This window comes from Atractosteus spatula, chromosome 14 (genome assembly GCF_055471065.1).
Source record: "Atractosteus spatula isolate fAtrSpa1 chromosome 14, fAtrSpa1.hap1, whole genome shotgun sequence".
Lineage (NCBI taxonomy): Eukaryota > Metazoa > Chordata > Actinopteri > Semionotiformes > Lepisosteidae > Atractosteus > Atractosteus spatula.
The window spans coordinates 6759079-6783116 of record NC_142719.1 but is presented as its reverse complement, the minus strand read 5'-3'; the positions used below and the strand labels follow the sequence as shown (position 1 = coordinate 6783116).

General features: G+C 40.7%; 1 protein-coding gene across 1 annotated transcript; it reads right to left on the bottom strand.

The window, feature by feature from the left end:
* Positions 1-7743: 7743 nt before the first annotated feature.
* Positions 7744-20023, bottom strand: serinc2l (serine incorporator 2, like). The gene is made up of 10 exons (XM_088931619.1): positions 19868-20023; positions 17140-17301; positions 16194-16381; positions 15168-15247; positions 14222-14359; positions 13087-13256; positions 12861-12951; positions 11966-12113; positions 11058-11264; positions 7744-10448 (listed from the first exon to the last, which is right to left on the bottom strand). The coding sequence occupies exons 1-10, from the start codon at positions 19904-19906 to the stop codon at positions 10310-10312; spliced, it is 1362 nt and encodes a 453-aa protein (XP_088787745.1). The 5' UTR covers positions 19907-20023; the 3' UTR covers positions 7744-10309.
* Between the last annotated feature and the right edge of the window lie 4015 nt (positions 20024-24038).

Genomic DNA, 24038 nt, shown 5'->3' with positions numbered 1-24038 from the left:
GGGAGAGAATTTGATTGCCCTGTGGAGACTGTGTGTAACTATGTTAAGTGTATTAAACAGTGCACCGCAGGAGGAAGTGATACAATCTTTCAGTGACTACCGCAGCCTGCTTTAACCAGAGCTCAGCTCAGGATGGATTTAGCTTCACTTCAGGTGGAAACTCCACATCAAAAAGTCTCTTGAGCTTTTTTTTGTCAGGTTGTGTCACCCTTCTCTCAAGAGCTGCCAAGCTTTGATGGTCACCAGGAAATAAGTGCTTCTTCGTTTTTTTTTTTAAGTAGGTGGTCAGGGTTGTGAAGACACATTGACAGGCTCCAAAACTCAGAGATACAGACACTTCTTCACAAATTTGAAGAGTTCACAAAGAATTTCCCCTAATGTAGCAAACAGTCATTGCATTCAACATTACACCTGATATTAAAATTACACTTTGTGAATATAAAATATGTGATTTCTGTTTTAATGTTGTTTAAACAATGGGTCAATTCTAAATAACGCACTGCACTATTCATCTGTACTATATAAAACTCCACACACATATACTAAAATTGTTGTTGTAGCATGATGAAATCTATGAGGCTGAATGATACATTTCTTTCCTAAAACACACAGATTTGCTTTGATGTATAGAACATAGTTGCAAATGGGTGAGACAAGTCAGCAGCAATTATGGACAGTATTATGGACGGTCCATTCAGTGTACAGTGTGGCAATAGATGATAAACCACAGCTTATGATATTAGATGATGATCCCCAGGAATTTTTCCAGTGTCTTTCACTGAAAAGTACATTTTTCATCAAGTAACAACTAAATCAATAGTTCCCAGAAGGATGGGAGAGCTTCATTCCTACTGAAGCCAGTGTCAAACTCCGGAGAACTCCAAAGAGACAGAACTGGTAAAGCAAAGGAAGTCGCACTAATTACCAAGTTAAGGAGACAGTTTCTCTGGGGTTTCAGCAACACAGCAGCCAGTAATTAACACTCCTGGAATGTTCAGGCAAGCACGTCGGGGAGTTCTATGGAAGAGTTCATTATTAATCCCTTACAAAGCATCTCTAGTTTTAAGATACAAATTACATTAATTACATGCATCAGAAATGCCTGCAAGTCTGACTGCACCGAAGCAGTAAGGAATGACAGAACATGAAGGTCACTGAGGCCATTCAGCCAACTACTGTAGAGAATCATAGATTTCAGTTAGTGTCAGACAGAGCAACTTATTCCTCTGGATTAGGAGGTAGAAAACTAAAAGCCTCATGACACTTCAATGCCTGAATATGAATGTAAGCCTGTTATGGTGCATTCGTATGCCTTACACACATAAATTACATATAATACTTGAACAAAATATTAGTGAGTACCCCAGCTATCAGCCCATTGCCAGCTGTGACCATTTTGCAGCATCGATTCCAGTAGATGTTGATACTGTAGATATGCATGGAAATACGAAACCACTCAGTATCTTCTTATGCGATGTGAAACTTTCTGTCCCTTTGGCTCACCATCTTTTCATTTTCTGTTGGTGTTTTTTTTATCCTCCAGAAACTGCATGTTAACCAACTGTCGGAATTGACATATTAGCCAGGTATGGCGCTGCTTTCAGCAATGGACCAGAGCTCTTACAAGAGAAATCATGGGATTCACAAACAGAGCTGGAGTAAAATTCTGTAACTATCAAAATGTAACTAAACCACTTAATATATTTACTTTAAACATAAAACCTGTTGTAAAATAGTGACTGTGCCTTAGCCTTTTAATAAAGTACTATTAAACAAGCAACATTTTGTTTTTTTTTAATTAATTCAGTGTACAGTTCAAGATGTTGTTTTGTATGCTTTCTTGGACAACAGACTTATAAATGAAGCCAGGAAAAATAAAATCATGAAGTTCAATTAGAAAGAACACAAACAGGCAATCTAGTTAATGGTTTTTTTTCTTTCATGAGGAACGGGGCTTTTTGAACAATGCACCAAAGAAACAAAATGTCAGGTTGACTTCAAAACAGTGCTCTTTACCAGGAGAGCTTAACCTCACTGCTTAATTAGCCACCACATACTGTACAGTGTGGCCACTTGTGAACCCGCCTTCCCAATTTGCTGAATGCATGTTATTAAAATCAGAACAAATTTCAGAATTTTTTTTAAAGTGTTTTAGTGGGTGACATGATAGCACGGGGGATCTTGTAGTGCTGGTGTCCTGGGTTCAATTCCAGACCTAGGGTGCTATGTGTGTATGTTATCCTCGTGTTTGTGTGGGTTTCCAACAGGTGCTCTGGTTGCCAAAAAAATCATACTGGTAGGTTAATTAGTAGTGTGTGTGCGTGCGTGCGTGTGTGTGTGTGTGTGGGCGGGCTCCGGCCCCCTGTTACCCTCCATTCAAATAAACGGTTAAAAAATGGATGGATGGAAATTGTTTCAGCAACAAAAGGTAAACCTGTTTTAAATCTACTCTAAAATTTAATATTTTGAAATCTCCAGCCACCTAAGACCTAAAAACAACGATAGAGAATGAAGTATTTCTTTATTGCGAATTGAGAGCTCAGTTATCTGAGAACTCGATACAAAAACCTGAAGACAGCAGTTTTCTGGCCATCTGTACTAGAGAGCCAGTGTCTGTGTCTTCCATTTCTGATGTGTGATGTCTCCTTGGGCAGTGAAAATTAAGTTTTCCAAAGACCTGAAATCTGTCTATACATATTGAAGCCATTACTAATTATCCTAAAGGCTGTGCAGAGGAAAGCCAGCTCATCAGCAGACTAAGAAACACTGAATCCCTTAAGATTCTAAGGCCTTGTACTGGATGTCTGGGATTGTGTGTGTTACTGATACGGAGAAGGGAGTACAGTGCAATTGGCTCAGGTTATACACTCAGCTGACATCATTACCTGTCTGTCAGCCCTCGTGCACTTCCACACACAGAGGAGCAAAGCTCTAAGCCGAGCTAAAGGCTGCCAAGCAGTGAGAGCCAGCAAGAGTTAAAGGGGGATTAGAGGTGAATGCTCCTCATTGTCTTCCAATACGAAAGGCACACACAACCACAGCCCATGTTATTGCTAAAATAAGACAGGGGACTCGACAGAGAGATTGCACAGTGTGATCATTTGGCAGTTCATAGTGCTAAATACAATAAACAGCTTCTCTTTCCTTTTTTTCCTTGGCACACATAGAGTTGCAAACTTGCTCCACCAACCTTTTTTGGCTTCCTGGTTTTTCTTCAAGCTTGATTTCAGGGGGGATAATTCATCTAGTCATAAAACAAAGTTAAATTTTTAAGTAAATTGCATGCTCCTATTATTTTACTGTATTTCTGCTTAATCTTGTACACCTCTATTTCAATACAAGAAAGAATACCGTATTGGAATTTACATTTCATGATTGTTTTTTTTATAATGCTTTTAATCTATCGTCCCTTCCAACTCTGCCAATACTTGCTTGAGGTGGATTCGATCAACTATCAAATCTGCTTATTGATCGGAATTAATATTGTTGTTCCAGCTGTTGGTTTGGCTACTTTCAAGAAACTTTCAAGATGAGGTTCTTGGATCATTTAGCTACTAGCATCTGTAAGCAGCTCGATGGAGATCTTCATCTGAGCCACATGTCCCAGAATGCTGTGAGAATTAAGCTACCAATCTCAATCACCTGACCAGATGAAAACAATTGGTCAAGTGATGATTTACACACCAGGAAGCAAAAGCTTTCAAGATTGATCTGAAGTGCCATCTGGAGACAGAGGACAGGTCTTATGATTTACAGTTCCACCAGAGGAAGAACCCGACTGTGGGATTGTGAAACCTGCACAAAACTGACTTTGAGTCTTTTTCAACAAGAGACTCAGAAGAGAGACTTTACTGTGGAGGCTGGCAATCAGATCAGTTGACCTGTGTGTATAGTAAGGGAAAAGAGTGAGCTAAGAGGTCAAAGACAATCTTAGGTTTATCTTTGTGAAATGCCTGGCAATCTGGCAGTATCCTTATCCTCAGCTGTGCCACCTCCTTCATCTTCATCATCATCATTATCCTCTTCCTCCTCACCTTCTTCACCCTCCTCCTCCATCTCCTCATCAGCTCCTTGTCCTTCAGAGGCTCTCCCTCTTTTCCCCTTTTGGTGGGGTTTTGATTATTTTCTTGCACTGTAAATAAAGAGCAATAGTTTTGTATCTTACATATCATTTGTATGTGTTTTACCTTGGTGCATCACTGTCACACAATCAATGGCCTCCTCTTGTCTGTAACCTTTCTGATGCTCTTATAACCTACAGATAGCATCGTTCACAGTATTGCAAGGGTGTAGACGAAGAACAGAAAACACCTTGAGCTCTGCCAGCACCTCAACAGATTGCCCAGATATCGCCAAATGTATCAGCTTGCCAAAACTGCAGTTACCCTTCTGTTTGTGACACACATGCACCAGCTCACAGATGCTTTTCCAGAAGGGTCAGTCCTCCTGCCACAGAGCTAATTGTGCTGCATCCTGGGTACACCCTTCCAATGTCATCTGTAGAGTATTTTAGGAGATGACTGCTTCTCACACATAGCTCAAGGAGGGGCAACCATTAAGAGAGCTTCAGTTAAACATGGATGAACTCTTGGAATTACTGGGAATTTAATACACAGCATTTGATACCGTACAAGGCCATTTGTACTAGAGACATCAAGGACAATGACTGCAGTGCATGTTACTTACCACCATGCAGTGCTGTGTACCTCCGAGGTAGGAAATGTTGTACATTTGTGAGAACACTGTGCTGCAAAGCTGGAACTGAGATGAAGCCAACACACCGTAGGTACTGCACTGCCACACATTTTGTCACCTTCTTTTAAGTCTTCTACAAGAAGCTCTGAACAGGAGCATTTATCAGCCAAAAATCCAGCAGCATTAATCATAAAGTATTATAGGCATGTGTTTGCAATTAACGTATTGCCATCATCCCAGGGATTAATCACCTACTCCTAATTAAGAGTGCAAAGCTCATTAAGGACTATCACTGGGTATGCACGGCTCTGGACATGAGGGTTTTTCCTTTGTCTGTGTGACAGTCTGCAAAGACTGCTGATCGTGCAAGAGCACATACCTGAAGGAAGCATTTAATAATGGAATGAGTCAGTTATTCCAAGCAAATTCAACAGCGTTTTGAATTACACACACACTCTGTTCACAACAAATCAACTATTTAATGCATCTCTGAGCTCATTACATTCGCAAGAGTGCACGGTCTTCCAAATGAAATAAAGCAGGTTTTTGAAGTCATGCAATCCACACTAACCGCACTGGAGATTCTGTTGCTGTGCTTCTTCACTTCCAGCTCAAATCACAGCCTTCCCCAAAACACGCCGCACTTCTTTTTTTTTCTCTGCAAGGCGATCTTGTGATAGAAAACACATTCTTCCCAACTGCTTGCCAAGAAATCATGGTTCTCTGTTGTAATTGCAGTAAATGAGAAACTACATTGTACTGCTAGGGCCAGGCAACAGGGAACCCAAGCCAAACCCAAGACTGCTGGAACGGCCATCACCCTGCCGAACTCACTGGAAGGGAAATTCTTCTCAATGCATAAAGCTCTGCCCACGGCCGCACACTCGACATGCAAATAGAAATCAGAATGAAATCAGGGACAAGCCATTTCTAGATAGTCTATGGAATCATAAAGGTATAACCTAGGAGACAGTGTCCATTAGAAGCACAGAAAACAGAGTAGTCCTGGGGATTCCAGCCCCTTACACAATACACAGTCCAGCTGGAACACTGGATTAATGGCCCTTACAATCCAAAAATGCAGACTACAGAACTTATAAAAGGCACAGCAAGGAAACACAGGCCAGCATATACTGTAAGAGGTTCTTAGAGACAAGGAAAATTCCTTCTATTCTAATGCAGTATGCTGGAATAGATTATGAAAAACATCCAACATGAATGTCCTTTTTATTGAAGCTCAAAGTTGTAGGGAGTATGGTGATCTTTTCACAAAAAAACTAGTGGCATATGTCATCATATAACACCAGCAACCATATGTTGCTCTAGCTCGGAAGGTCTAGGAGTGAACAGTGAATCGGGTCTGAGCGACGGCACCACAGCCATTTGTTTTCAGGAATGTGTTCAAGTGGCGAGTTGCTATCTGGCTGGAGCAAAGCACGACTGGCTCCATTCATGAAAGACGGCCCAATAGAAAGGTGTCGTGCGCCCGCTTGCAAATGCTGAGTCACATGGGGGGAGTTTCAGCAGCAACTCCGCTGGCCTCTCTCTGGGCCTCTGCTGAGACAAATTCCTGTGGTCTCCATTACAGACATGCACACTCTTCTGGGAATGTAATGAATTCACCCCTGACCTAGGGAAGGACGATTTCCTAAGACTGGAGGGCAGGCCAGTGGAGCGGGGGGCGTCGGCCGTGGTTACAGGGAAGATCTTTGACCCCATTTCACTTACAACACCCCAGTACAAGTTCAATCCAGGCATACACATGAGTGAAGGAACTACAGTGCCTGTACAGTATCTGCAACTGCTTTCCTGACTACAATAGCCAGAAAAAAAGCCAGACAGCTCTGGTCCTTGTGGATCAATAGGTCTTTCTGGAGATCACTCTCCCTGCGGTGGCGATTATTTAATTCAATTGTACTGAGTTGTTGCTCAACCTGTCAATAATTAAATACCTCCTTCAGAGTTTAAGCTATCGCACAGATGTCCTTTTAAGCCCCCAGGACTGCAGGTTCTTGAGAGCCGGAGAAGCCCCCCATGCTCATTAAGTGCAAACGATACTCTACCAGGCACGTCTAGAATAAACGGTAGTGGCATGCAACATTCACAAAGTTCCTTGTATCATTGCCCCAGGAGGCTATTTAATCTGTTTCTGAGACGTACTGTATATCACAGCAGCTAAGTGGCATTCATTAATCTGCCCTTGTGCTTTTAGGATGCAAAATAAATGAACAATCATTGTGCTAGGACAACACATTTTCAAAACCAAGCACAAGCAAGCCAGAAGGCAAGTTGTAAATGCACCGTATAATCAGAAGGAAGTAACACTTGCACAAGATGAAATATTTATCATTGCTACAACTGGAATAAAGGGCTGGTCTTGTCAGGCTAGGACTAGATCCTAGAAGTGAAAAGTACATCTATGTGCACTGAAATAGGAAAGTAATACATTCCAGAGATTAAAATTAATTTATTAAATTAGATAGACCATTAATAGTTTCATTGTATATACATTTCTATTTAAATAACCATCAGCAAATGCTACTCCTGAATACCTTACCTTGCCCAAAAGTAGTAATAAGATGCAAAAAACAACCGCTCCACCTAGTGGGCAATGTGTGAATAAAGTAATTTTCTGAACAATTGGGCCAAAAGCACAGGATAAAACATGCCTCTTTCCTTTAGACTGTAGACTTATTTATGGAATTTGATTGCAGTTTTTTTTTAATTTCCTGAATAAAATAAACTAAAAATTGTTAGTGTGTAGGCTTAACTCTTTACAGCTTCAAGAAATGATGCTTAGCAAATTTCATTGAACCCTATTTTAAATGACAGAAGTGTGACCTGGATTTCATTTCTTTTGCAGACCAATTATCTTCCGTTTTGAAGACAAAAACCTGTAGCTATGAGATGGTCATATGATATAACAAACAATCTTCACAAGCATGAACCCAGAGAAAACTGATATCTGATGATGTTTTGCCACATTAATGCACACTTTCACATTTGCTTTACTTTGTGCCTGAAGAATTAAAAATAAGACACCCCCAAAACAGGACAGTATATATTTATTATATAAAAAGCTGTAAAGGATGTAATTCCCCAAGTTTTGGAAAATTAAAAATACAAATTTATTACAAACATAAGAAAACTGTAAAATACCTAAAATACAGAATACAAAAAATCCCCTAAAAGTGTATACAAAAAGGCACATACTGTATTATGTTCCATCATTTATAGGATATTGACAGCATTAATACATGATGAATACCATGCCTTTGTTAATATCTTTTGAGCAAATGACAAATTTATTTGAAATCCAATGCTCTTATAGTAGAGGATACATTTAAAAACATGCCCAATTAGTAAGCATTGTTTTGCAATCTTCTATACTAAGTAAAATTATAATTTGACTTTAAAGGAGATCACATACACACATGCAGTAATGTTAATTCCCAGGAAAGCCCACTGATCTGTACCTCAGGTGTGGGATGTTCCAAGTCTTCCCAGACAAAAGGTAAAATATTCCCAACCGGCTGAGTATGAAGAATGTTGTCAGCAACAGTTCAGCAGGAAACACAAAGCCAAAAGCATTATTCCCATTCCCTTGATATGCACGGAAAAGGAATCAAAATACGAGGCAGATAATTCATTGCCATAGTCATCAGGTTTCAGAGTGCACAGGGCGAGGCCAAAAGGTGAAAACAGTAGTGTTCCAACCATGCACATTGTCTGTATGAAGATAGGGGAAAAAACAAAATACAGGCTAAAAAAATAACTGTAACAAGTAATTCAGTATCACTCTCTGCTAGTTTGTCACCAAATTCTTAACACTTTAAATGTTTTTTTGCTGTGGGCTCCTGAATGCCTCAACAAGCAAAGGTGCAGTCTCGGAGCCCAGGGTGAGCGCCGGGACCCCCGATGTCGTGGGTTCGAGCCTGGGTCATGTCCAGCTGTGACAAGGATTGCCCCTGCGGAAGTGCACAGCTGGCTCAGCCCCATCCCGGGAAGAGCTGGATTTAGCTAGCACCTGCAGCCTTGCAGTGACATCAATGAGAGTAACACCTCTCCTTTAATTCGCTCTGAGCCTCTGGCACATCACTGCCATGTTCGTAACATCTCCAGAGATGAACAGCATCACGCATGAGGAACTCCCTCAAATACAGGAGGGCCCTGTCTGCACTTCCTCATTGTCCTCTAGAAGTATACAATGAAAATACAGTTGGCGATCCTAAAATAAATCCTTCTTTTTGCTTCCTTCTATATTATATTACACATCAGCAGGCAACTGGGTGTTTCACCAGGGTATGGTCTGAACAGTTCCTCAATGAATCAGCCAAGATTCACAGCAAAAGAAATGCCATGTGACTTTATTCTTCCACAAATAAAAAAACAAAATGGTGGAGCAGTTTAAAACACTAGCCACAAAATGTAGGTTTGTGCCTGCTGGATGGCAGGATGGTGTAACAGATGCACTTCTACGTCAGTGGAGCAGAAGAGCAGGTATAAGAGAGGGAGAAAGAAATAGGTAGAGCTGTATTGTCACAGTGAAACAGTGCCTAGTGTGCTACTGTTAGAGCACACTTACACTGCCTTCATGGGGCTCCGTTTAGGACAGACTCATCCCCTGTTGAAAAAATAGGAAGTGTTCAGACAAAATGGGCCTTTCATTTAACTCACTATTTAAATGGAGTGTTAACTGTAAACTGTGCAGACTGTTTAGCAAACATTTCTTTATTATTTGATTATCATTACCAGGACAATCTCTGAAGCATATAAATGTCTCAGAGCAACAAAGAACTGCTCAAGTGCTTCATACAGATAAAAATATTTAACTCTTTTCTTAATCCCTACAGTATAACTTGGGAGAAATCAGCACATTCCTGAAGAAAAATGTCAATATTTGTCGGTTCAAAGCCAGCAATCGACAAGAAGAGAAAACGATTAATTTACAGTAAGACAGACGTCAGGATTAAAAACACCTACAATTACCCTGATCTGACCTAAGACCTAGAGTGAAAACCTTAGGCTATAGTTCTTCCGATCTATGTGATCATTCAATGAACTGAACATAAAACAGAAAAAAACTTCAATTCCCAATAAATCCATATTGCCCACACTCAAACAACTACTTCAAAAAGGTCTTTGCTTGTAAAAAAAAAAGTCATCAAGCAAAAAGGCCCAGGGAAAACGAGAAAGGAGATTTCCCTAACACACCTTCAAAAAGTACTTTGGATTGACAATATGAGAAACATCGAGCTTATGAAGACACTATGGAACCACCAAATCACTATGACCTTTAAAAGGCAGAAGGTAATCTAAACCATTTACAACTGTAGAATATGGAAGAAAAAGTGTCCTATTAAAAAAACACCACAGCAATACTGGGCCTACTTTTAACTTTGAAAAACAATATAAGCAACAGATCCTGAGATAAAAACCCATCTTAAAGAAGTCATAATTTTCAGATATTAATGATTTCCTGCAAATGTAAGTCAAATCTGAATTCTTCCACATTATTAGAACAATTACCAAAACAGGGTAAACAAGAAGCCTACAAGACTTCCCCGTCTTCCCTGTTCCCCAGTGCCCCCTCTCCGCAGCGGGTCAAGGCCAATCAGCTGAAATCCCGGTTGGTAAGAATGAGTGGCGCCACCAAGGTCCAGAGGTACAGTGCTAGACCCAGCCAGCTGGAGGAGATCTTCACCCAGACAGCCGGCATAGTGCTGACCATAGCCTGGTAGGTTGTATTGGGCCTGTGGACAAGGAAGAGACAGGAAAGAGGAGAGAGGTGAAGAGTGGGAGAGAACCCCCCATAGCCCACCATTGTCCCAGTCCTGCTCCCTTTAAACCCACACCACACTAACTGAACTATCTGAACTCCTTTTTTAAAGATTCTGGTGATTTAAAAATGGCACCTCCAAACAAACTGCTGGGTTATGGCTCCCCAGGTTGGGGGTTAGACCTTGTCTGCTAGAGATTCAACAAACTCACAGGACAACAACCAAAACTTTTTGTCCCTTTAAAAAATAGTTTTTTACCTCCACATGAAACCTCACAATCCACCACTTATGTGTGGTTACTGTACTGAAACTCTAATTATCTGGTTGTAAGGAACACAGTTCCTATACATGCACTTCTGTCACTTAAAATTCGCTTTCAAAGATTCTCATTCCAGTCCAAAGAGAAGAGGCGGCCAAATAAAGTTCCACACACAACTTCTTCGTGCTTGATCGTCTAAAAGTGGATACTGTAGGACAAATGGTCCTACGAAGACTGATTTTAGGCTTGCTGCTTTTGGGTTTCTCATCAGGCAGACCTTAGTCAAAAAGCTTCAAAGCAGTTTTTGACAATGAGACACTCACTGGTACCAGTTGGTGAGATTCATCATGATGTACAGGGAGGCCAGGAAGAGGCAGAAGTGGAAGAAGGAGTAGCTGTAGGTCACGCCCTCTGTCTCATTGTCAACTGCGCGCGCCTGACCGTCGTCGTGGAGACTCGCCGCGGCTTCTCCGCCCCCCTCCTCGGTCTGCATCAATTTGTTCACCTGTGTGTTATTGGATGAACGGATGCTGGGGGAGAGGGTGGGGGGGGGGGATGGAGCACAGGGTAGGAAAGTCACGTCAAGCCTTGGGCTGTGGTCATGTACAAGTGTCCATTACAAACAATAGCAAAAAAGGCCTAAATGCATATATTAACTGCTGAAAAAATAAGATGTTTACCATTGTGCTTCCCACAAGATATTACTATCAGTGTGGGTAAATGTTAAAGAAAAATAGTGCTTTTCAAAACACTGCCTTGCTAATAAGGGCTAATAAATGAGACTTTTCATTCATGAACATTTCTTAGCTGTGGCATCCCGGTATTCTAAAAGATGTATTAATAAAAGATGCAAGGAAATGATAAGTTACAGGAAAACATCCGACTTCAACTCCTTGATCTGTGCATAGGAATTTCTAAGATTGCACTGATAAATCTCATGCCAAGAGTGTCCTGTGCAGAATAGTTCTATGCCCTTACTCACTGAAGATGCATCAGCTGAAATCTAAAAAAACAAACATACAGGATTCAAGCACTCACTGCTCCAGACTTGCTTGAATAAGTGAGGGATGAGTGGATCAAGTTGATTCCCCCCCCCCCCCCAAGATGTAGCAATGCATTCCCATAATATTTCCTGTTCCAAAGTCTGACCCCAGCTGTGCTTGTGAAATGTTATTTATATAAAGAAATGTTAAACAAATCTTGACAAAACAAAACCAGCAGTGTCTGCTACCTGGCGTAGAGGGTACAGAAGAGGAAGATGACTAAACCCACAATGCCCTGCGCGTCCCACCACTGCACGGTCTGCCCAGGGGTGCTGGTGGGCGATGTGGTGCTGCTGTTTGTGACCAGACTCAGCAGGCTGGGGTTGCAGTTGCGGTCTGGGGGGAGGGGAGGGAGAATGAGACACGTCTCATCACCTTTCTCACCACATGAGGAAACTCAAAACAAGCAATTCCCTACTATTACATATCTACCCACTACTACTGTCCACCGAAAACCATCTAGAAATCCCATTTTCATGTATCTCAGTCTAAATATAGAAGAAGAAAAAAAGAGACAGAGGTCACTACGAGACTAAGGACAGATACTCACAATGTTTATTTTTTTCCCCCCCCAAGCAATACGAGGCAGCATTTGTTTAAAGGAGAAAAACATTGTTTGAAAAAAAACATTACACACAAATAACAGAAAAGCAGGCCTGCATAACTCAAGGTCCACTGGACGGAGAGCATTACTCACTGACACAGCCTTTCAAAGCAAAGCACGCAGGCAAGTTCAGTATGGAAGAAAGCTCAAGGTTCAATAAAGGTATAGGAAGGAAAGGTAAAGAATATGAAAATGTCTCAAAGTCAATTCACGCATCCATCAGCAGAACTAGAAGTTGACACAAAAGAACCAGAGGTTTAATAACTTAACCTTGCACTGTGAGGGTATTAGTACAACTGCTTAGACTACTTTAAAGAAAACAAGTGTTAATAGCACTGCTCTCACCCAAAGAACATAATGAAGGTGAACATCCCTGGTTTTCCACTGCCTTTCCTTAGCAGGTTCTGAGGATTACCAGAAGAACTAAAGAAAAACTAAAACAAGGGGCCCTAGCAGTGGAGCTGTGTGGACGCACTTACTGGGCTGGTTGGTCATGGCCGACCAGGTGACATACATGGTATACAGAGTGATGATGGAAGCCTGAAGCAGGCCAGACTGAGGCTGGGCCTCCTGCAACAAGAAAACACACAAGTTAACAAGCTCTACCCAGCCCTCAAAACCAACCCCTTGACTCCAGAGGGCCCCTTGATCTCCAGACATTGCGTTCATGGGCGTCTGGAAGGCGGAAAGCAGAGCCCCTCTTACCTGCACTTTGGGGAGGATGGACACGATGGATATGATGATGCAGAAGATCAGGTTGAGGCTGATGAACACCTTGTTCTCCGTGCAGTCATCAGGCTTGGTGTAATACACATAAAAGAGCACCACAGCAGCAAAGGCGAGGGCGTAGTGCAAAAATGTGAATGTCAGCAGGCCTGGGGGGGGGGGAACAACACAGGGGCGGTCACATATTGGGGGAGCAAAACAACGAAGGTGATGAAGGCAGGAACTGGGAATGTATTTGAGGTACAAGCAGGTGACAGAAAGTAACAACAAAGGGAGTTCAGAGCACTGGTATAACAGTGGCTCCCAGCCTTTTGACTTTAAAATCAACTGTGTGCAAACCAATTCTAATCATAATGATGGCAAAAAATGCTTTCTCTCATTTTTCCATGAAATGGATTTTTAAACAGAAGTTAAGAGGAAGGCCCAGCCCTAATCCCGTCACGTTCCTCCTACCTGTGTGTAAACTGTGCGTCAGTTTACTCATGTTTTGCGTGTGCTTCCACCCCATTTTTACCCTTTTACTCTGAGCTTCCCACCTCAGCCCTCATTATAAGAGTAGGGTGTTCCAACAGCCCCAGCTGGGGGCAGGGGGTCCCCCCGACTCAGGTTCTTCCATTCTCCTCAGCTAGGAAAGTTACCTCAATAAAGCTCACTATTTGAACTGCACATCATATAAAGGGTGGAAATGCCTGATTAAAGCAGGATTCCATCTGATGGCATTGATTCCTGGCCAACAGCAATAGTCAATACATAGACTGACTAAGGTGAGCATCAGTACATGTATACCAGAAGTGACAGGTAATCCCTTTGGGAAGATGATGATGAATATACCGTAGATACAGAATATACAAAAATAATAACAGGGTACTGGGTTAGGTATTTGGTAATTAGAAGATTTTAAAAAGGCATTTTTGTTAAGATAGACAACATGGTGACAGTGGGCTACAAAGCTTCCAGCCTTAACAGGTGTCTGATTGTTGCTAATTTCATTCTTAATTTCTAATTTACTCTATTGCTTTTAGGTTTGGTTAGGCCAGCTTGCTGAGCCAAGACGTCCACGTGGAGGAGTACCTCTGGGAACGCACAACGACAGACCGTCCGTGTAGCCCTATACCTGCAAACCAGCACTTGCGGTTTCCCTCTTCTGCATTCTGCACCCACGCTTGGTTCCAGGAATGAGCAAAGTCAATCAGCAGGATCAGCTGGATGATGATGAACACGAACGACCCCACCACTCCAAAGTAGAACCACACTGCAATGACACGATGTACACAGCCCCTCAGTGGCAAGCAGGTTACTGAAATAGAGAGGCTGCTACAACTCTAGAGGCCGTTTACACCCAGCCCTAGACAGCCTTAGCTGCTCCATTATAGCTCCTTATATAATGAACCACTGCTTTCCTTTTGCTTCTATGTGGAAAAAAAAAGAGTTTGCCCAATCTGCTTCAATTTTGTACTCGAATGTATAGTATAATCAGTCAAGCCAAAAATTAATATATTTCTGTGACGGAGAAAGTACATATATCAACTTCTCCTGACAATGCAAGAATACAAGTATTATTAAGTTCAAAAATATTGTAATGTGCCTCATCCATCCTAGCCTGAAGTATAAAGTAAGGAGTGTGAAGCATTCTTTACAAATAGATTCAAACACTTGGGCTATACTTCATCTAACAGTTCAAAATCTCATTATGTTCGCCGTTTTGTTAGCAAAGCCAATACACATCTAGGTTTTTTGATGAAACGCAATTATTTTCTACTTTAAATCCCCACCGTAAAAAATAAGTCACACTGCATTCACAGTACTGCTGGGCATGAATTATGTTCTCTGATGTACATTAAGGTAATGCTTTTTTTATGGCTTCATAAATGAACATGATACACAGACTTTATTAACATTCCTATTGGAGATTAACCTTTACAAGGTCTCCTATTTTTTCCTTGATTGGGTAATTATTTCTAAAACCAAATTGGATTATGTTTTTCCAAGACAAACAAAGGAAAAATGAGGTTAAGGCATGTCAATTTCAAAACATACAACCTCAACACTTGGGTCAGTACCTGTGTTGAAAGTCCCATCAGGAATGAAGAAGGCCCCCACTGTTATCCCAACCAGAGCAAGAAACTTGAAGAACCAGAACCTATAAATGCAATAATGGTCTTGTAAGAGAAGTACAGAAAAAGATGACTGTCTATTAAGTAGTCAATATGCAACAGTTTTCAGGTACATCATTTATTTCAATTAGTTATTATTGTGCCTTTGAGATATTATTCACACACCTTGATGATTTCTAGTTTAAGACTTCCAAACATTAAAAACATATGATAACATCTTCAGCTAAATTTCCACTATTTTAAAAAATGGCTTTGCTGTGGAGTGAAATATGTTTTACTTTAATAAATCCAAAAATTAATTTAAGCTCCTAAATTTAACAGCTGGAGAGCCACCGGGGGTGACAGATTGCTTCAGCACTCACATTACTTAAGGGAAAAAAAAAACACATTAAAAATGGTTTGGCCTATCATCACACATCAGGTGATGCCAAGAGAATTTCTGCATCTTACCCAGAAGGAATGTATCTAGTCGCTCTTCTCTGGACCGATTCCAGAGCAATAATCTCTTTTCTATAAGGTGATTGAGTTGAATGCTTCAAAGAACAAAGTACTAATCAAGGTGCCGTCCTTTGGATGAAAAGTAAAACCGAGGTCCTGACTCCCTGTGGTCATTAAAAACCTGTTTCTGGGAAAGAGCAGGGGTGCCACCCCGATGTCCTGGCCACATTTTCTCCTAGCCCTTACTAATCAAGACCTCCTCGTAATCCCCATCTATGAACTGGCTTCATTACTCTGTTCTCCACCCCACTGATAGCTGATGTGTGGTGAGCGTTCTGGCACACTATGGCTGCTGTCACATCATCCAGGTCGGTGCTCCACATTGGTGGTGGAGGAGGGGAGTCCCCATTACCTGTAAATTGCTTTGACTGGAGTGCCCAGAAAAGTGCTATACAAGTGTAAGGAACTACTGCGGCTGCTGCCTCGGCTGCCCACTGCTGCTCTCAGACCTGGAAGTGCAGCGGTGGCACTCACCCGTTTTGGATAGCAGCTCGCGGGTCCTTGCTGCTTCGGACACGGATCATGATGATGCAGAAGAGGAAGAAGAAACAGGCCATGGCGAAGCACATGCGGTAGACCGACTTGTAGCCCACGATGATGTCACAGTTGACCTTGTTCTGTATGCCAGGGATGGAGGAGCCATCCACACAGAACCCTGGGATCTGAAGACAGCCATTACAAACAACACCACGGAACGTGTAAGAGAAAGGAGACTACAGCCACACAACAGCATTGCAGTAAGCTTACTTAAATTAGTTAATAGCCAATTATAAACTAGTTTTATACATACAGTATCTGCTTTGTGACTTTTTGCAACTGCACAATATGACTTATAAATATGCTCTTGTACTAATCTTTAGATTTTTTTCCCTGAAGGCATTTACTTCAATGTCATGGGCATAAATGCAAAAATATGCAGATATTTAAAGCTTTTTTTTGTACGGGGACTCTGGTTTGTTATGGTGATGAAAAAATCTATGATTCCATATTTAAATTGATCATGTAAGAGAAATTTTCAGCCTTTGAGGTAATCTTAAAACTTCAGTAAAAGTATAAAAAAAGATATAGATGTATGGAATAGCAAATGCAATATTAAATATCGTTAACATTTATATTAATTTAATAAAATATTAACAACCCAGTTGCAGACCAAACTAACAATTGGTGCAGAGGTTTTTTTTAAACCTGTTACTTAACCACACAACTCTGCCGAGAACAGACTCAATTCCAATGATGACCTGAAGACTGAACGGAAACGTACAGCAGGACACGTACTGAAGAAATCAGAACTGGCTCATAGTCCCACCCAGGATTTGAACTTACTGACGCCAGTCCAGACTCCAGGACCATCATCATTAGGCTAAGATGCTGACTAATGCTCGTGAGACTGCATGGCACGCGAGAGGCGTGGAGACGGTACCTTCTTGAGCTGAGCCTCCATGCCCGGTAGGATCATGATGATGGAGACAATGGTTCCCATGAGCAGGAAGAGGGAGAAGACAATGCGGGTGACAGTGGAGTTATTGGAAGAGGGGCAGCAGCCGCACAGCAGGCAGGGAGCAGAACCGCACAGACATGACACCTGGCAAGAGAAGGAGGGGGCAGAAAGAAAGTAGGACAGGCTTTGGTACACAACCTTCTGCTTCACAACAAGAACTATGAAAATGAAAAACAACAGACCCATATAGTTCAGAAAGGGGCTCTCACAACTGGTATTTCAGTAAGTCCTTATGTATCTAACACACAGATGAACTGAAATAATCTTCATTTCTATTTTTCTTATAAATTTCTCACCATTTGTATTAGTGCCAATTTCTTTGTTTTTATTTCTAAATTGTAAAGATTACTTAAGTTGCTTACTTGTTTTGTCATCTTATGCACGTATTTGTTATTGTCAAACAGATTTGCGTTGTGTTAAATGTTTTGTGTTAAGTCTTGTACCCGCCTGCAATGCACACTTCCAATCTGGGACAATAAAGGAAGTATCCCCACATTTCCATTTTTTCTGACAGCAGTAAATAGGTGGTAATGGGATCCCCATTTAAACATGAGGCTAGCTTCTGAAAGTGACTAAACAAGGACTGCGAGAAATTATCCTGTCTTGATTTGGAAAAAGTGATGTTTGCAGTCATTCTGCTTTATTAGCATGACGAACAGTAATTCAATCTCAAATCACAACATAGGACACCACAGGGCAAACCTCATTAGAGCTGAAATATGGAAGAATGTAAACACTGGAAAATGAATACGGTCTGAAAGAACTCTAGTAAATTAAGTTGGCGCGCACACACACACCAAAGAGAAATTAACGCCATGACAACACTGGCGACTTCAATCCAGTATGCAGAAAGATTCCTGGTGCATGGTCTTTTAATGGGCCTTTAAAACCAAAGGAGGGTGTGGAAATTAAGAGAGGGTAATGGCTGCTTCTCACACACTGCAGCCAGGAGATTCAGTCGACTTTGAACCAGGAAGGGCTGCCAAACTAGCTTTAAAAAGACTGCTAAGAGGTCTTACCAGCTACAAGCTGGGTAGCCTCAGTGGAGGATTTAATAAAGAGCAGCTTGGATTTCACTGTGCTTAGCCCTTCTTTCCTAAAGGGGCCTTACATAACCGACTGCCAGGGGTATAGAATCCGATTCATGCAAGTCTAAAACAGCGTGTGACACGTGGACACTGATGCTTTCACTGGAAATGGTAGACAACAATCATAGAGACAGATAAGTTTTCATGCAAATCCACCCTGATCCAGTACTGTGGTATGAGTATGACAATGCTGTCATCTAGAATAACAACATGTAACCAATACTGGGAACACATCAAGGTAAGCTCACCTCCTGGAACTCCCTCTTACTGTGGAATGATGTGTTTGAATCCAGACTGGAGACTGGATCGGAGATATTTAACAAAAGCTTATTTTGAGTTTTGGCATGAAATTACTTTACTGACAATAACTGTGAAAGTTCTGAAGACGCCTTTTCATAAAAGCCCCCCACCCCTCAAATTATCATTTAAACCTAAAGAATAAAGATGGTAAAATCAAATATATAATAATATATATAATTACACCTAGATTGGCATTATGTCTCTCTTCCGTGCTAAACTACTATAGCACATTTTATTGTAATTGCTGACACTGCTGGAAGAAATCTCTTGATGACCGACCGAATCTCTGTTTAATCAGGAATGGGGTAAGGCCTTTGGTGGCTATATGGTACTTTTTTCAGAAGTTATTTATCCATCCTCAGAAAGCACTTATTCCTGGTCAGAATAATTACCCCCCCTTCTCGTCAATAATAACACAGGAACAAAAAGGAACTGACCGAAACTCATGACAACATTGACTCAATTGACTCGGAACGAGCCCAATCCAAATTCGTGACCTAAAAAAAAACTCAATTCTAATTATGTGGTCGAATTAAGTCTCTACGAAACTAATGCCATTAGCAATTGTTTCGCCTAACCTCGACTTTGGTGCCTAACGTCAAGAGATTAACGATGGTTTGTAGCGTACTGTAACAACTACAATGATTACGTATGTCGAGGTGGGACGGTGAAACCATATTGAACGCAAAGCTGGATAAGAGTCAAACGTTTCTTTTTAAAATGGTAAGAAAAGACCGGCAAGGAAAAAGAAAGGGCTGTTACTGTATGTACACAAAGTTATCGGCTACCACGACTTCCTCGTTTCCACACGATTGTGCAAGAGATACCGACGAGAGCTACACTGTATCACATGATGTATTACTGCGGGTTACCAATACCTAATACACGCACTGCAGGTAATAACATTTATTACTGCTTGGCAGATAAACCACGGATAGTTTTTTTTTTGGCTTCGACGTACTTTACAAAATATCCCATGACTGAATAATTATCTATTCTTGGAATGTTGTTAATTAAAGGCCTATACAGGCAAATCAGCATGAACTGAACAAAACCCACCAACGAACAAGTCACCCTATATCCAAATTGTATTGTAAGTTATCTGACGAAAGATTTACAAAGGCAAGTGCTTCCGTGTGCATTACTAACATTAAAAAGTGAAGCACCTTTAATTAAAACGATTCAAAAAAACAAAATTTGGTGTAAAACTCGACTGGATAGACGAAGGAAGGAAGAAAGAAACGGAAAATATCAAAACTTACGCAGCTGGCTACGGAACACAAGGCCAAACAAGCTCCCATTTCTGATTTTTAGACTCCCCCCAAATCAGCTCTGTTTAAAACAAAAATATAAAAAAGATAGAAAACAGGCACAGCTTCCAGCTGGTCTCTCACGCTCTGACTGTACAGACACGCCTCTTTCTTTGACGAAATAACATCCGTAATGCAACACGGTTGACGGACTTCGGCGTTTTTCGGATCTTAGCGTATCTTTCCGGAGCAAATGGGATCCCTCAGGCTTATGGGCAAGTGAATCTGCGTGTACGTAGTTGTTCGCGAATTTATTTGACTTTTATCATAAAAATTTTGGTACAACATTTTGAAGTTAGTATAAGATAAGAGTCTAACATCTTCTGAAGGGTGTAATTTTAAGGATGCTCAGGGTCCTCATTATAAACAGTATCGTTCAGTACTATATTATAGTACAATATTAAAATATTAATAACGTTAATTTAACTAATTAGCAAACTAACTTTTATTCATTTGAACTTCTTTAAGACAATTTTGAATATACTTCAGAATTTGTTGCCTGGCATCATTTAATATATTTTTTAAATGACGTTTTATCAGGCCACACTAAGACTGGATAACGAGAAGCAGGGATTCAAACGTTTAGCGCAGTTATGCGATATGCAATTATAATACAAAAGTGAAAATAAAAAAATAAGGTAAAAAGTAACCGCTAGATGGCATAATAAATAAGCACATTATTACTGCTATCTATTATTATTATTATTATTATTATTATTATTATTATTAATAATAATAATAATAATAATAATAATAATAATACCGCTACCAATAATACAACCAATAGAATATTTTGAGACCTTATATTATCCATTATTAGGGTCCACACTTTCTGGAGAAACCCTGCCTATAAACTTATTTACAGAGTGCTCCATATCTGTCCCTCAGCCCATTGCATTTTTCAAGCTGAATATGTCCAATAAAATTGAACGGTCTTGTATTTTCTCAATTTACCACGGCCGTGCGGTTACACAACCATTGTCACCCCCACACCACGACCCTCGTTTTACTTTGTTTCCAGGGTTACCACGTTGCTTGAGCCAGGGGATTGTTGAAGTCCAAATCCTCCTCAAGGCTGGAGCTCACCCCGGCTTCAGCAGGGTTATATAAACTCTGACGGTGAGCCCCGGACTGTTCTTTCCTCCGCCACGTTAAGCCTCCAGCAGTGCCGCCTGCCCTCAAAAACCGCGGTGATGTCTGAAAGGATTAGGGGAGAAGCGCCTTGCTCTAGGGTGCAGTAGGAATTTCCGCAGTATCCCTGAGGCAGCATAAGGAATACATTTCTGCCCGCTCTTGAGAAACCAAGCCTTTTCTCTGCGTGTGCAGCATTAAGACATCGTGGTCGCCTCGACAGAGCGAGGGCGAGGCCGACAGGGACGGAGGAATCCTCAGAGGTGCTTGTAGATACACACACAAGGAGGCACAGCTGCTCACGCCTTGGTGATGAACTCAGCAGTGCCCGTCTGGTGCCCTCGGATGGCATAACTCACTTGTCAGGCTGTGCAGGCCGACAGTTGTGAGCTTCTCCTCAGTACATTAGACACACTGCTTCAGCGGGCTGCTCCTCACCGTTTCCAGCCACCACCTGCTAGTCCTGCAGTTAGTGAGACGTGATACAAGACGATATACAGTATCCTCGCGTGTTAAGTATTTTCCTTCTGCTTTAGTACGGAAATAAATGCATGTTGTCTACAAAAGGATGAGTGCGTACAAAAAAAGTAAGAAGTCCCATTCAGTGTGGTTCGTGAGATACAGAATAGCTCTTCTGATTTGTTCTCTTTCTTTAAGGCAATGAGATTTTGGGATAAAGGTGCCCCTCTGTGTTTCACTATTCATGAAGAGTGGTACCACTCTCACACTGTGCTTCAGAAAGACCCTGTTTTGAGCTGAATCAGAAGTCCGTCTTAGTCGAGACAATGCAGTCTTCAATGGTGGGCATCTAACAGTCAAATACCTTCCTTTATAGAATCAAGTCTCAGAAATTTAAGACAGGTACAATATTTTTTAGCTTACTGAAACTTCCAATGATAGCTTAGATGGTTTCAAAACAATTATATTTATTCAGTTAAATCACAAACTGTTGAATTGATGCTTCTAATTTTTTTATTTTGTATATTTTTGTACTGTTAAACTAAAATATGGATGAATATTATGGCAGATTATCATCAGCAAAACAATTTATATGTATGTAGAATAATGATCCCGTGAAAGGCATTTTTTATACTTCCCCTTGCACTCCCAAATTAACAATGGCTTTCTAAAATGGCATAATTATCCCTAGAAATGGATGCAATTTGTAACGCTGTAGTAACATCGTACTGCTAAATGCTAACTGCATGTTGCCAACAAACGTATCTCTAGACAGTGAGGATGAAAGGAACGCTGTAGGAGTACACTGATAACAAAGGAAACATTGATGAATGATTATCAGCAAAGTAGAAATATAGGAAATGATTCTGTTCCTTTTGACTTTCAACTGATAATTGCTGATATGGAAAAGAAAAAAAAATAAACCTAATTAATAACATAAATTACAGTCGATTCAGTTAACCTAAACGTATCTGCACTCGACTGGTCTTTCTTGGTTAGCTCTGTTCCTTTTATAATCGGAACCAAAATGATTATTTCTTTTGAATTTGCATTTAAGTCAGAAAATAGTTTCTTCTTTGCAGATGCGTATTAGCAATTTTGCTGGGAGAACTGTCCACCAGTTTTGAAATCCATGTAGCATTTATCCATAATTATGTTTTAAAGTTATATGTGAGATTACTTTGCTTTGTTTTAATAGATTACTTGATTTAACACCCCAGGAACACTGAATAAAATGCTAATGGACTCAAAAAGCCAAGTGATACACTTTTACCCTGTGAAACTATAAACTCAGAATCTCTTTTGGACAGGAAAAAAGTACTAAGGATCAGAACACTGTCTGAAATATAGAAAACCTCTTTGTACTTGCTAATTCCCCTTCTCATATTGAATGGTCCTATTAACTTGATTATAAGCTGGATAAGAGCCCAGAATTACCCAATAAACAGAAACAAATCCTGGTTCTCTGTTACTCTGCCTGTTAATTGTATAAGTACATCAAACCAGGTTTGCTGATTATGTATGGAGAGGTTACAACTGGCAACTGTATCATATGTGTCTCATGAATGTAGTCAAATAAAGAATAAAGTTTTACTTTCTGACTTTTATTGCATCTGACAGACAGGTGGTCTGTTATGTTCACCCCCTACAGTACAATTTTCAAGTAAATATTTTCTGCCATCTTCATGTTTTCATGGTAAACCTAAGGTTCATTACATCATACAAGTAATGTTGGAGAATTACTGTTAATTATTATTGTATAATAATACCACAATCTATTTACTGTGTCATGTTGATCTCCAACCCCCCATTTTAAAAAAAAATACCTTCTGGAATTTGGTTTTTAATCTTTTTGCAAAAATCCCTTCCGTCATGGAGTTCCTCTGTCTTCTTCTATCATTGCAGAGGAGTCTGTAGTGCCCTTAGACTGCAACGAGCTCTTGATTCACCTTCTGCTATTTCCAATAGTTCCTTGGCCCTGCCCTCTGCTGTTGTCATCATCCGTTTTGCTTGGTAGTTTCTATTTCATATAGACTTGAAAGTTGGCTTTGAAACTCTTACATGTAAAAACAAGTATTATTGACCCTTAATTAATTATTAACACTTGGTTCTTTATTTAACCATTGAAGTCAATAGAGAGCAAAGCCTTGTGTGCAATGACAAGCCTGAGGGTACCCATTTATGCAGCAGGGTATTTACTTTGGCAGTCTGGGTCTAATCTCAGATAGACACAACTATTCCACTCTGGGGATTTGAACCCATAACCCTCTGGTCCGGAGCCCTCAATACTACTCCACACTGCTGTCCCAATTCTCTTTACCTTTGCCCTAGAATGGTTGTCAAAAAATAAAGAAATTAAAATCTAATTAAGATAAAGAGGGCCTTGTAAGACTGGAAAGAGGAGGGGAGAGAAATGTGCAAGGTGAATTGACAAGTCTCCTTGCTCTCAAGGCTCATGGATTTTCTGTGAGTTTAGCAGCAGTGTTCTTGTTAATTAAACATCAAAAGGTGTAGAAACACATAATGTCTTCCC

Bases quoted from the DNA above. Each gene is read 5' to 3' on its own strand.
- serinc2l (XM_088931619.1), bottom strand. From the start codon at position 19,906: ATGGGAGCTTGTTTGGCCTTGTGTTCCGTAGCCAGCTGC. The intron at 13,257-14,221 runs GTATAGGGCTAC...CCCCCCCCCCAG, and splicing joins CCGCAAGTGCTGGTTTGCAG to GCCTGCTGACATTCACATTT. The intron at 12,114-12,860 runs GTAAGTGCGTCC...CCCTCCCCCCAG, and splicing joins GGCCATGACCAACCAGCCCA to ACCGCAACTGCAACCCCAGC.